General features: G+C 42.1%; 1 protein-coding gene across 2 annotated transcripts in view; it reads right to left on the reverse strand.

Annotated features, from left to right (window-relative positions):
* The window catches only part of LOC125459870 (PH domain leucine-rich repeat-containing protein phosphatase 2-like), a 126626-nt gene that overhangs the window by 62919 nt on the left and 48726 nt on the right, over positions 1-14981 (reverse strand). For both annotated transcript variants that reach the window (XM_048546836.2, XM_048546835.2), the window contains exon 4: positions 6094-6284. In XM_048546836.2, the coding sequence (XP_048402793.2) occupies positions 6094-6284 (191 nt within the window). The remainder of the gene's footprint in view (positions 1-6093; positions 6285-14981) is intronic.

A 14981-nucleotide genomic window follows, 5' to 3' on the forward strand; every position in this document is an offset into this window, starting at 1 on the left:
CTCTGTGGAGCAACATCACCAGCTTCTCCAGCCCCAACCTTGTAGCTAAATTCTCTCATTCCTGAAATCATTTTGACAAATCTCCTTTGCACCTCCTCAAGAGCTTTCACATCTTTCTTACAGCATGGCGACCAGGAATGGATGTCAAGCTAGTTGTGGTCTATCTAGAGATTTATAAAGGTTCAGCACAACTTCTTGGCTTTTGTACTCAACTCATCTATTTATGAATCCCAAGATTCTGCATGATTTCTGAACTACTTCAACATAAGATACCACATTTAAAGCTCTAAGCACATGAATCACCAGGTGTTTATGTCTCTCCACGTTAAGGGATCAAAGCCAGATGGTGAAATAACCAAGTCATCTTTTTCTTTGTTAGTAGGTTTATTCACAGGATATACTAATTTCTGTCTGCTAACAAATAACACAACACCTCAATTGACACCCCCCATACATGCGCTCAAAAGATATTTTCTAATCAAATTGTACAGAAATGTTATGACACACCTCTGGAGCAGCATGGGCTTGAACCTGACTCAGGTAGGGACACTACTTCTGCACCAGAAGAGCTATGAATGTGCTCTCAGAGATATTACTGCATGCCTTCACAGCAGGTAGGACTTGAACCCGCGCCTCCTGGCCCAGAAATCAAGACAGTATAAATGGGCCATAAGACCCATTCTGAAACATTCAATGCCTATTACCTGCGTATTTTATGCAGAATGATTAACAGACATTAACACTGCACTCTTTACAATTGGGCCATTAAATATATATATATAGTATCTCCCTGGCCTCTCTGCCAAAATATATCACTTCACACTTTTCTTTACTAAACTGTACCAACTTGTCTTCCCATTTTTCCAACCTCGTCTCTGCATGTTCTTTCTATGAAAATGCACCCCCTCAACATTGCCTGCCAGCTACTGGTCTGAGGTACAGACTTATTAATGTCCCTTTGAAGTTCTACAATGTCTGTTTCTCAGTTTACAAAGCTTTCAAGTTTTATATTACTTGCAAGCTTGGAAACTGCCACTGGAACTCCAAGATCACATATCAGGAGAAGCAAGGGTCCCAGTGCCAAGCCCTGGCAATCTCATGACAAACCTTCCTCCAGCCTGAAAAATATTAATTGGCTATATCTCTGTTTACTATCCCTCAGCCAATTCTGTATCCACATGGCATCACTATCCTCTTTATTCCTTGAGCTATGACTCTTCTTTCAAATCTGGTGCATGCATTGTATCAAATGCCTTTTGGAAGTGCTGGAACGCCACAACAACAATATTACCTTTATTAATCCTCTGTTACTTCTTCAAAAAACTCCAGCAAGTTAATCAGACAGGTTTTTCCCTTAAGCAGCCCATAATAGCCCTTCTTAGTTAACTCATTTGTCCAACTAACTATTAATTCTATCCCAAATTATTATTTCTAGAAGCTTCCCCATCACTAAAGATAACAAAATGGTCTGTAATTGCTGTGCTGTTCCTTACAACCTTTACTGAATAAATGCTTGCAATTCTCAAGTCCTCTGGCACCATCTCCAAGTACAAGAAAGACTGACAGACAAATTATGATTAGTGTCTTTCCACTCTCACTTTTTTCAATACTCTTGGATGCATCTCATCTGGTCCTGTGCCTTGTCAACTTGTAGTACCAACAGGTTATCCACTACTTCCTTCTTCAATTTTGAATCCTTCTACTGACTGAGTCTCTTCCTGTGTCAACATGATCTGAGTTATGTCTGCCTACTTAGTAAAAGCAGACACAAAATATTCATTTAATATCTAAGCTAAGACAACTGCTGCCATGTGTAAATTCCCTTTTTGGTCTCTTAATGGCCCTACTCTTCCTTTTACTACTTTATTACCATTTGTGCACTTTTAGAAGACATTAGAGTTTCCCTTAGTGTTCAGTGGTTGTCTTTTTACGTGTTACCCTTCTGTTTCTCTTATTTGCATTTTCATTATTCTCCTGAACATTTTACATTCAGATTGGTTTTCAATTATATTCTCTACATGACACATGCCATAAACACATATTTTCTTTATCTTAATTTCTATCTCCTTTATCATCCAGGAGCTCTGGACTTGCTTGCTCTTTCCGTCCCTTTTGAGAGAATATTCCTTAACTATATACAATCCACCTCTTCTTTGAAGATAACCCATTGTTTAGCTAGTCTTTGCCATCAAATTTCAGTTCTATTAATCTGGCCCAGTTCCATTCTTGCCCCAGGGAAGTTGGGTTTTCCCTCAGTTAATTATTCTTACTCTGAACGTTCACTATCCTTTTCTATCATAATCCTAAAATTTAATGAAAACATGATTAATAGTCCCTAAACGTCCCCCCAACTGACACTTAATCAATTTGGCTCATTCATTCCCAAGAACCAAGCCCGGCATGCCTCATTTCTTACTTGGACATATGCTGATGTAGGAATTTTTTCAGAACACAAATCTAAGAACATTTTCTCCTCTCTGCCCTTAATACTACCTGAATATAGACTAACACAGCGGTAAAGTCACTGCAATAAAGCTATTCTATTATGTTTGCACCTCACTGATATCCTTACAAATTTATTCCTCTACAACCTTCCTACTAATTTCTGGTCTTTAGATTGCACCAAGCAAATGTAACTGTATCTTTCTTGCTCGTTAGGTATAACCAAATCAATTTTATCCTCGAACCCTCCAAGGAATCCTCTTTCTGCAGTACTATCCTTAACAAAAATATAGTTGATGCCCGGTCCTGTACTTCTTTCAGCCAAATCCTTGTTATTGACCCAACATAATATTTTTATACTACATGCATTCACATGTCAACGGTGTAACGCTGATTTAGAAAGTATCGATTCCTCCCTTACCTCCGATTCAATCCAATCGACTTATAGTTCACAATATCATGCTACCTATTTTTCCCCAGTATTTTGTGCTCCCTGGTATTACTCTTTAATATTCTCAACTGATTCCCTGCAGTGTTAGTTTAGGGCTTTCCCAACAGCACTAGAAAAACATTGCTCTCATCCTACCAAAGTAAGCCCTCTATTTGAATAGTTCCTTGCTCTTCTCCATTATTAATGTAACCTTATGATACATTGCTTATTTTTCCATGTTCTCCTCTAGTTATTTGGCCTCTCATTCCACAGTGCCAGATCTAACAGTGCCTTGTTACCTAGTTGGACAGAGAACACAGTTAAGGAAGTTCCCCTGAATATATTTCAGAATTCACCCCTTCCTTTCTCTTTTATGCTAACATAATAACAATCAATATTTAGGTAATTAAAGTCCCCAGTAACAACACACTATAGGTTTGTTGTCATTTCCCTGCAGATGTGACCCTCTCATCTGCCTACTTATTCACTATTTGAAAGCCTCTAAGTACTCCCCAAGTAGCCTAATATTCTGATATAATGGGAACTGCAGATGTTGGAGGATCCAAGATAATAAAATGTGAGGCTGGATGAACACAGCAGGCCAAGCAGCATCTCAGGAGCACAAAAGCTGACGTTTCGGGCCTAGACCCTTCATCAGAGAGGGGGATGGGGAGAGGGTTCTGGAATAAATAGGGAGAGAGGGGGAGGCGGACCGAAGATGGAGAGAAAAGATGCTAGGTGGAGAGGAGAGTATTGGTGGGGAGGTAGGGAGGGGATAGGTCAGTCCAGGGAAGACGGACAGGTCAAGGAGGTGGGATGAGGTTAGTAGGTAGGAAATGGAGGTGCAGCTTGGGGTGGGAGGAAGGGATGGGTGAGAGGAAGAACAGGTTGGGGAGGCAGAGACAGGCTGAGCTGGTTTTGGGATGCACTGGGGGGAGGGGACGAACTGGGCTGGTTTTGGAATGCGGTGGGGGAAGGGGAGATTTTGAAGCTGGTGAAACCCCTTCCCCCACCGCATCCCAAAACCAGCCCAGTTCATCCCCTCCCCCCACTGCATCACACAACCAGCCCAGCCTGTCTCTGCATCCCCAAACTGTTCTTTCTCTCACCCATCCTTCCTCCCACCTCATGCCGCACCTCCATTTCCTACCTAACCTCATCCCACCTCCTTAACCTGTCCGTCTTCCGTGGACTGACCTATTCCCCCCCCATACTCTCCTCTCCACCTATCTTCTTTTTCTCTCCATCTTCGGTCCGCCTCCCCCTCTCTCCCTATTTATTCCAGAACCCTCTCCCCATCCCCCTCTCTGAAGGAGGGTCTAGGCCCGAAACGTCAGCCTTTGTGCTCGTGAGATGCTGCTGGGCCTGCTGTGATCATCCAGCTTCACACTTTATTAGCCTAACATTCTTTTTGTTTCCAATTCTACCCAAATGGATGCTGTCCTCGCCTCCTTAAGGACTTCCTCTCTTACCAATATTACAGGTTCTTCCATCGTTTCCATTATTTAATTGCCCTTTTTATCATCCTTACCTTCGCTGAACACTTTGCAAAACAGCTTGGAAGGAGGTTTAAAAAGTAGGACTTTGAAAGTTATAATCTCTGGATTACTTGCAGCACTACATGCCAGCCAGACTGGAAACAGGAAGATCAATGCATGGCTGGAGACATTATACAGAAGGATATGTTCCCAAATAAAAGTAGGCTTAAGATTTTTCATGCATTGGGACCAGTTAGGAAGCACCTGTTCAAAAGAAATGATTTGCATTTCAACTGGTGAGAGGCTTCACGGGAAGGTTTTAAACTATGCCAATAGGGTGGTGGGCACCAGATTTTGGAAGTTAAAAGACCAAGCTTGTGTATAAAGATGTTAAAGTGCTGGACAATGCCAGAGATGTTAGTCATACCAAATTAGATAGCAGCATACTAACAAGTACCAATGAATGATACAAAGACAGGTTCAAAGTAAATAAATGTTAAATCACAACGTGTGATGATAAAGGTTTGAGAGATACAAGTCGAAATAGTTTTATGGGAATATGATGTAGTGGCAATAATCTAGGTAAAATGGTGAGGTTTGAGGCACTTCTAGCTCATTCCCTTCTCCCTGTGGAATATTCTGCATCAGCTCCATGGCATGCTTCACATGAAAAATGCAAAGCCCAAGATCAAGCAGCTGGTGACACTTATAGAATAGAACAGAATAGAAAGGAATATAATCCCTGCAATATGGAAAAACGCCCTTCGGCCCAACATGACCACACCGAATTTCAGAGCATCCTACCCAGACCCATCACCCTGTAATCCACCCAAACTACGCATCCCCGAATACTATGGGCAATTTAGCATGGCTAATCCAGCAAGTCTGCACATCTTTGGACTGTGGGAGGAAATCCACGCAGACACAGGGAGAATGTGCAAACTCCACACAGACAGTCGCCCGAGGGTGGAATTGAACCCAGGTCCTTGGTGCTGTTAGGCAGGACTGCTACCCATGAGCCACCTTGCTGCCCTAAATACATCCAATATTCGTCCTATACATCTTGGCCATAAGACACATGAAGTGCCTTCAAATTTCCACATAGATTGATTTGGGGCAATAGGCTACATAATCAATAAAGATGAGCAATGCTTTCTTGTCTTTCAATTAGGGGAAGATAGCTAGTATAACTGAAAATAAGAAGGAATAATGCAAATAGACAATCAGACATTCTGCAAAATCAACTTAACCATGTCATACCGTTGTCACTAGACCTTAAGACTATACACTGGTATAAGGTTTGTTGGAAGCAGACAACAGTGGAACAAAGAGACAGCACAGTACACATGCCTAACACACAACTGAAGTTACTAATTGAAGTCCTTCATGGTTGGAAGGAAAATGATAAGCCGACATACAAACTTGGCTCTTGACCTTCTCTAAAACCTGAAACTTACTGCTTCTAAACCTAATTCAATATCTGACATTTTATTCATATATTATGAGTTTGTCTGCGCTGGTGATTTCTTGAGGGGAAACAGCATGTTCCTACCTCTAAGTCAGGAGTACTAAATATGGTGTACATAATAATCAGTTCAACTATCACTTCTCCTGTACCTTCTTGGAATGATATGCTTTCTATTTATAAACACCATGCAACCAGACAGGAAGCGTCGCAACAAAGGCCGACTTGAGACATACAAACCATATAATACCAGTATCAAAACAGACATGATTTCTCACCTTGCCTCCAGTAAGAGGAAGAACATGCATTTTTCCCATCTGGCACTCCTTCACCGAGGATACAATTAAGCAGGTACCACAGAGAATGACCTGGCGTTCCGACCACTTGTGCAGCTGAGTTTTGCCTTTCCGAACACTAAATACACCAGACAGAAGGATCCGATCTAGCTGTTCTATGCTGTTTGGTTTCCCTGAGAAGGCAACAGAGAAACGTAACAAAATTATAAAGCAAATAGCCATATACAAAGTGTAGAATACTGCAACTTAAACTGCAATTAAAACAACAAAATCTAAGTCCTAACTAATGGCACATGGATCTCATCAAATCATTTTATAATTAGATTCAATAACCATTCTTAAAAAATACTGAATTGCAAATATTCAGTGATTTGTAGCACAGCTAAGGAGGTACTTTTAAAGATGAAAATCCTGGAAATCTAAAATTAAAAAGCAAACTCCCGAACATTTAACCAATATCTTAAACCAAAAATATTTATACTTCATCAATTTCTTTTGATCCATTAATAGTATAATCATGAGTTAGAGCACTGTGGATTATTCTACAATAGAATGCATAAACCAGGCTAACACTTCAAGGCAGTAAGCATCAATCAAAAAAGGAACCAAAAGCAGCAGCAGTACTCCACCTGGATCTCCAAAATAAATGACACACATTTCCCTCTCCAGATTATAATCTCACCGTCAGCCTATGCATGCACCTTGCAGTGGGACAAAATTGATAAGGTCCGATTAAGAGAAATGTCAGCACATTTGACTGGTATCTGCATCAGGCCTAATGTAATGTGATCAAGCCCAAGAATGGACGGACTTCAATTCTGAAGACAGAAAATTCAAGTTCTTTTATAGTGTTTGTGTGAAATTGCTTTATACAAATTTTAAGAACGTACCTCAAATACTGTCAGCAAAACAGCTCCAGTGGTCCTTTAAAATGTTCTCTGACATGGCAATATTTGTTGTTCTTTGAATGTGCAACATTCTTTACTCCAGTCCTACTAGAGCATCTCTACTCACCTGTGCTGCTTCTTGTTCCTCAGAAATTGGGATTTTATTTTAAATAAATTTTGTTTCTAATTTCCATCCTTCTCTTGCCTTCCCATAGTCCAGGTTCAGTAAGTCCACTGACTCTCAGTTATGTCAATCACACTTCCTCCCACCGTTTCCTCTACAGATTCTATTCTAGTCTCTCAAGTTCTCCAGCCAGGCAACACCAAATTTAAAATTAGTACTCCCAGCATGTCTCCCTTTTTCTTCATTTAGGACACCCTTCTACATTTGACAAATCCCTGAATTATGTCCGTGTCATTTCCTGCATGTCAATTCTCACCTTTTCCCAATTTCCCTAAGATCATGTTAGGCATTTCCATGTCCTCTACCCATCAAAACTCAATGGATTATTCACTGTGGTTATTACCAGCATGATGCTATCACCAAACATCTCATCCTCTCTTGCCCTTTAAATTTCCATCACCATTGCCAGATTGATGACTTTACAGAATATGGAACAACTGTTGTGCAATACCATCAAGATAACCCCTCCAAATGCATCTGTAAAATTGTCAGGTCACATAGAACTAAGAAGGAACATCAGATTTAGAAGTATGTTCTTGACAATTATTTGTTTGCAAAATACTCTCATGGGTCATGATAAAAATGTGATTGTAACAGAGAATACAATATCAAGTAAACAGTCAGTCCAGACAACTACTTTATTTGACTACTTTGCCAGTACAGTACTTTCTTTGAAATCTTCAAATACCAAAGTAACTAGATAAATATTTGATTTGCGACAGCTTCATCAGATTAAAATTAACAAAAGTTTAAGTCTATTCTTGCTGAACCACAAGTTTCAATTAGACTTATAGACTTTTGAAGAAACAGATGAGTAACCAGGGCCACCTTTCTGAATGAATGTTTTTTGGAAAAATGTACAGCAATTTCAGAAACAAATCAGACAACTTGAGCAATCATAAGCATGTAACATCAGTACTGAAATAACTTCAACATAGCAGCCAATATTTCACCAGATTTCACACTAATCACATTAAAAGTAAAATCTTGATGATAAAAGGTTTCAGTCAATGCAAGGCTTCTATAAAACACACAATTACACCAAAGCCTTTGGGAATTTTCAATTAAATGTATTTGTGTCCACTCTACATTTTGCTGTACTGAACTACATAAAGAGTTGATTTCATTATGCAGCGCTGAAACTCACAAATGAAGTGGTGAGCACTGCTGCCTCACAGCACTAGGGATCCGGACTAAATTTTAGCCTTGGGTGACTGTGTGGAGCTGCATGTTCTTCCTGTGGTTTGTGTGGATTTTTGCAGGGTGCTCCAGGTTCCTTTCTCAATCCAAAGACGTGCAAGTCAGACAGACCGGCCATGCCAATTTGCCTAGTAGCGGCGTCCAAGGATGTGCAGGCTAGGTGGATGAGCCATGTTAAATGTGGAGTTATGTGGACAGGGTGGAGAGGATGGTGCACTTCCTAGGGTCACCACAGATTTGATGGGCTGAATGGCTTCTATCTGCACTGTCAGGATTCAAAGGCATAAAATAAGAAGATATACTGCCAGATTCAATGCATAGTTGACTGCACACATGTTCAAATAATGCAAATCTTACTTGATTTGACTATCTCCTCTCTTGTCATTCAATGGAATTACAATAATTGAATCAGCACTATCATGCTGGAGGTTACCAATCACCAGAAACTGAGCTCAACTTGTGACTATAAGTGAAGGTTAGAGATTAGAAAATTTTCTGCAGTAACTCAACTGTTTCCGCAACGCCTGTCTACCTTATGCAAGGAACAAAACAGGAGAGTGAGGGAAAACATTCCACAGGCCTAGATGACTGCAGCTCCTACAGCACTCAAACTTCAACACCATCTAAGTCAAAACAGCACACTTTACTGCCAACATGTCCACCCACTTAAACATTCATTTCCCCACCACCTCCCCATTGTAACAGTAGTGTATATCATCTACATTATACACTACAGCAACTTAATGTTCCTTCAACAACCAAACCCATGATCACTACCATCTAAATAAAAGCCAAAAGAACTATGGATGCTGTAAATCAGAAACAAAAACAGAAGTTGCTGGAAAAGGTCAGCAAGTCTGGCAGCATCTGTGAAGAAAAATCAGAGATAACATTTTTGTCCGGTGATCCTTCCTCAGAACTAAATCACACTAAACTGACTGTCTCTCCACACAGCAATCTCAATTGTCCAAGGGTTGCTAATCATGGTTAATGATATCATGATATCAGAATAGGACACGAGAAGGAGGTAAGTCAGTCCCAGGATTCGTTCAGCTAATACAGGGATTTCGCCTGTGCCAGAAGCGCTATAAGTAACATATGCAAAAATTCTAGGCAGGCCAGGCATCCCAATTAAATACTCTGATGAAGGGTCTAGGCCCGAAACGTCAGCTTTTGTGCTCCTGAGATGCTGCTTGGCCTGCTGTGTTCATCCAGCCTCACATTTTATTATCTTGGAATCTCCAGCATCTGCAGTTCCCATTATCTCCAATTAAATACTGCCAGTTTTAAACTTGGAAGGAAGGGTTATTTACACATATCCATGCTGGGCACGTTTAAATACCATTAGACAATGATTCAAACCTCTGGAAAAGCAGATCAACTTACTGACAAGAAGACTCACAGCTCTTCTTTTCAACAGCCCCTCCAGAAGAATGTGCAACCTGCATTTATTTCCTTGGCTGACTGTCCTCAGGTAAAGAAGTCTAACTGAGGATGGCAATCAGGAGGTTGTACCTAGCCAGCTTTGTACTAACAGTTCATCTCTCTGGTTTGTCTGCGATGGTGCAATCATTAATGGTGCATGTTATGGACCAGACCAAACGTCCTCAAAACATATTAAACAAGATACTCTAGACCCCAACTTTTTCTTATTTTTAAAGGCAAGTGTAAGGCACTGGGTTCCGGATAGAATTCAACTGGTCAAACTATCAGACTTGAAGCAAAACACACTTTACTTATACGCTATAGTTACAATACAAACAAAAGAGAGAGTTGGAATAACAACTCTACTGGGAAACCTAACACAGTAATAGATTACTTAGCTACTAAAGAGCAACCTGTTCCAATTTAGAGACATCTCAAAAACACACCCTTGGCAAAGACAAATTGAGTAAAATAGATTGTGTCCCACGCAATTCTCCACTTCAGGAGGAAAGAACATTACATAAAAACTCAGACAGACAGATCTCAAATGTTTTGCTGTAACAGAGACAAATGGATAGCAGCTTCCAGGCCCCTACAACTACTGAAAGCTAAAGTGAAATCCTGATCGAGGGGGTTTAACCCCCTCTATGCTGCTTCGGCTACTACAGCTTCAGAAAAAGCCAAGGCCGCACAAGCTGTTTATTTTACTGTCTTGGAACAAATCACTTGGCAGCTCTATCTCAACCTCTCTTTATAAAAAAAAACCCTCAAAGCCATAGTGTCATAAATTCACAAACTCCAACAGTGACCGGTGTAGTATTTCTTTCTTGCAATTCACTTATGATCCTGATAATGGAATCCCTTCCAACTGCAGTTTTCTGGCCAGGAAGGCAAAGCAGTCAATGGTCGACTGTCTCTTTTCTGGACCCTTCTTCATCTTAAGGTGGTGAGTAGGGTTGTCACTTGATCCATAAGTTTTAAAACAAAGTATACTTCTGTATACATGCAAAATGATTAACATACCATATGAAGGCCACTAGGGTATTGGTTCAGAGTTAACTTGGTTGAGTTCAGAAAACGAACTCAAAGATGAAAGTACACTTGCAGTTGATGCAAGGAATGCAACAGAAAAATATCAGCACTATGTTATAGTAATATGATATGCTTAAGTGCGGCTAATCCTCCTTGTAATATGTCAAAAAAAAATAACTGGAAAAGCTCAGCAGGTCCAGCAGCATCAGTGGAGAGAAATCAGTTAACATTTTGGGTCGAGTAACCCTTCCTCAGAACAGAATTTACAGCATCCGCAGTTCTTTCAGTTTTTATTTAGTTCTCCTGGTTGAACGTACTGCTTTTAGTTTGTGTTAGCTTTCTGAGATATTTTCTAATCATCCTGTTCAGAGATGTTAATATGCACCACTGGAGCATACGGGGCCTGAAGCCTGGCTGCCCAGCCCAGAGTTAGGGACACTACCACTGTACCACAAGCTTAATGCATGCAAGTGAAGGTCTTCTGAACAATATGTCATTACCTATTGGTAGAAGTTTATAGTAAAAAGAACTCATATTTACAACTGCCATGGTAAAAAATAATCTTTGCTATGGTAAAGCTCTCTTTCCTCAAAAAGAGGGAAGTTGAGCTGAATCCTGTATTTGGATTTTGTACTAAGCAAGTCAACAATCCACAACTGGTGAGATCTATGGAACTCATCATTCTAAGACAAGCTACTTGGCAACATTCAATTCTGCCCAGCAATGGGGCGGGGGAGTTGTTGCCAGCTACAAGGTTTGCAATAGGTCATTTGTACATTTGGGGGTCACTGAAGAAGGGTTCAAAGGTGAGAGGTTGTGAGACTGCCAGATAGCTGGAGAAGGTGACAAAAAATAGATTCCAAACTAGGAATGCTGTTTTTAAGCTGTACTGCTGGGAAAGCAACTGAACTACACATGTTCTGTACAGGGGGCTAGATAAGTAGTGAATAATTGATCACTATTTCTATGTTCTCAGTTGTCAGGCAGAATTTCTAGGAGTTATTAGGTGGCTAAGTCAAGCTTAGGAAAAGCCCTGGAAGTTATATGGATTAAAAAACACAGTGCCACTAACAGTTCAAACATAGCTTTGACAAGTCAGGGTTTACTTGTTACAAGAAGCAATATTAGAGCTCAAGGATTAGTCCAGGTGTAATTCTTGTCCAGTGAAGCTAGACGTTGGTGAAAACATGGAATTGTGCTTGTGAGTAAGTCCTGGAGCAGAGCTTTTGCAAAGCAGAAAATCAGAGATCATGAAGAGCAATCGATCAGAACTACAGCAGTCAACAAGGGTGTCCACAATGGAGAGGCATGAGCATGAGTTTCAGAGGCACATTAGCAAACATGAAGAACTGTAATCCCTGTAAAATTTAATCGAATTATTGTCCCATCATGTCATTTGACATAAAGGAGGAACTGTTGACAATTAGCTGAGGTGATATTAATGTGATTTACGAGACAATTAGATTAGCATTTTAAAAGGAATTTATAAGTATTTAAAGGAACAAGGAAATGAGTTTCGAGTAGGTGGGTACATTTAAATAGCTCTTATCACCACCTCCAAAACATCAGTGAACCCCACCCCCATAGTTACTGAAACCCTAAGCAAGCTCTTAGTTCAAGGGGAGTTCCAGACATTCCTAGCCAGCTTTCCAACTTTATTCACTCTAAACTGGAGCTCAAAAAAATGCTAATAAAATGTGAGGCTGGATGAACACAGCAGGCCAAGCAGCATCTCAGGAGCACAAAAGCTGACGTTTCGGGCCTAGACCCTTCATCAGAGAGGGGGATGGGGGGAGGGAACTGGAATAAATAGGGAGAGAGGGGGAGGCGGACCGAAGATGGAGAGCAAAGAAGATAGGTGGAGAGGGTGTAGGTGGGGAGGTAGGGAGGGGATAGGTCAGTCCAGGGAAGACGGACAGGTCAAGGAGGTGGGATGAGGTTAGTAGGTAGCTGGGGGTGCGGCTGGGGGTGGGAGGAAGGGATGGGTGAGAGGAAGAACCGGTTAGGGAGGCAGAGACAGGTTGGACTGGTTTTGGGATGCAGTGGGTGGGGGGGAAGAGCTGGGCTGGTTGTGTGGTGCAGTGGGGGGAGGGGATGAACTGGGCTGGTTTAGGGATGCAGTGGGGGAAGGGGAGATTTTGAAACTGGTGAAGTCCACATTGATACCATATGGCTGCAGGGTTCCCAGGCGGAATATGAGTTGCTGTTCCTGCAACCTTCGGGTGGCATCATTGTGGCAGTGCAGGAGGCCCATGATGGACATGTCATCAAGAGAATGGGAGGGGGAGTGGAAATGGTTTGCGACTTGGAAACCAAGCGGAGGCTTGGGGACCGCTTTGCAGAACACCTCCGCTCAGTTCGCAACAAACAACTGCACCTCCCAGTCGCAAACCATTTCCACTCCCCCTCCCATTCTCTTGATGACATGTCCATCATGGGCCTCCTGCACTGCCACAATGATGCCACCCGAAGGTTGCAGGAACAGCAACTCATATTCCGCCTGGGAACCCTGCAGCCATATGGTATCAATGTGGACTTCACCAGTTTCAAAATCTCCCCTTCCCCCACTGCATCCCTAAACCAGCCCAGTTCATCCCCTCCCCCCACTGCACCACACAACCAGCCCAGCTCTTCCCCCCCACCCACTGCATCCCAAAACCAGTCCAACCTGTCTCTGCCTCCCTAACCGGTTCTTCCTCTCACCCATCCCTTCCTCCCACCCCCAGCCGCACCCCCAGCTACCTACTAACCTCATCCCACCTCCTTGACCTGTCCGTCTTCCCTGGACTGACCTATCCCCTCCCTACCTCCCCACCTACACCCTCTCCACCTATCTTCTTTGCTCTCCATCTTCGGTCCGCCTCCCCCTCTCTCCCTATTTATTCCAGTTCCCTCCCCCCATCCCCCTCTCTGATGAAGGGTCTAGGCCCGAAACGTCAGCTTTTGTGCTCCTGAGATGCTGCTTGGCCTGCTGTGTTCATCCAGCCTCACATTTTATTATCTTGGAATCTCCAGCATCTGCAGTTCCCATTATCTCAAAAAAATGCTGATTGCTTCCAAATTCACAACAAAGTCCAGTTCACCCATCATTGATGTGTTTGCTAATTATTAATGGCAATATAGACTTATTGGCACAGTTCTAGAGAATGTAAATGGTCACAGGAGCCTAGGAAGTCATGTGCATAGATCAGTAAGGATAGCAGGATATACCAAGAAGGTAATTTACAAAAGAACAAAAGAGAAGTACAGCACAGGTGCTTCAAGTCTGTGCCGATCATCGCGCCCTAACTAAACTACAAAAAATCCTGTCCTTAATCAATTTGTATCTCTTTATTCCCTCCCTATTCATGTACCCACCCAGATATCTCTTAAATGTCAATGTGCCTGCTTCCACCACCTTGTCTGGCAGTGCATTCCAGAAGCCTACCCCAACACTGTGAAAAATCTCCACTGCACATCTCCCCTAAACTTTTCCCCTCTCACTTTGAACCTGTACCTCCTCGTAACTGAAACTGCAACTCTGGGAAAAAGCCCCTGGCTATGCTCCCCACCTATGCCTCAGTTTTGTAGACCTCTGTCAGGTCTCCTCTCTGCTGCTGTCTTTCCAGTGAAAACAATCCTAGTCTTTTTAACCTTACCACATAGTCAATGCTCTTGCGAGCGGGCAACGTCCTGGTGAACCTTCACTGCACTCTCTCCAAAGCTTCCATATCCTTCTGCTAGTGTGGCGACCAAAACTGCCCACATTACTGCAAATGCAGCCTAACAAGGGTTCTATATAGCTGCAACATGGTTTGCCAACTCTTGTACTCCATGCCCCAGCTCACGAAGGCAAGCATTCCATAAGCCTCCTTAAATCATCTTGGCCACCTGTGTTGCCACTTTTCTGGAACTGTGGACCAGCAGGGCTAGATCCATCTCTACGTAACTTTCTATGGCTTCTGTCGTTTACTGTACAAGTCACACCTAAGTTTGAGCCTCAAAAATGCATCACTTCACATTTGTCTGGATTAAACTCCATCTGCCATTTCTGTTTCCAAGTTTTATAACTCTGGTTACACTACAATGGTCCTGATCGCTACGCTTCAGGAAATGATGTGAAACCCTTGAGAAGGTACAGAGCAAACTTATAAACAGTCCCA

The sequence above is a fragment of the Stegostoma tigrinum genome, chromosome 16 (assembly GCF_030684315.1).
Source record: "Stegostoma tigrinum isolate sSteTig4 chromosome 16, sSteTig4.hap1, whole genome shotgun sequence".
Classification (NCBI taxonomy): Eukaryota; Metazoa; Chordata; class Chondrichthyes; order Orectolobiformes; family Stegostomatidae; genus Stegostoma; species Stegostoma tigrinum.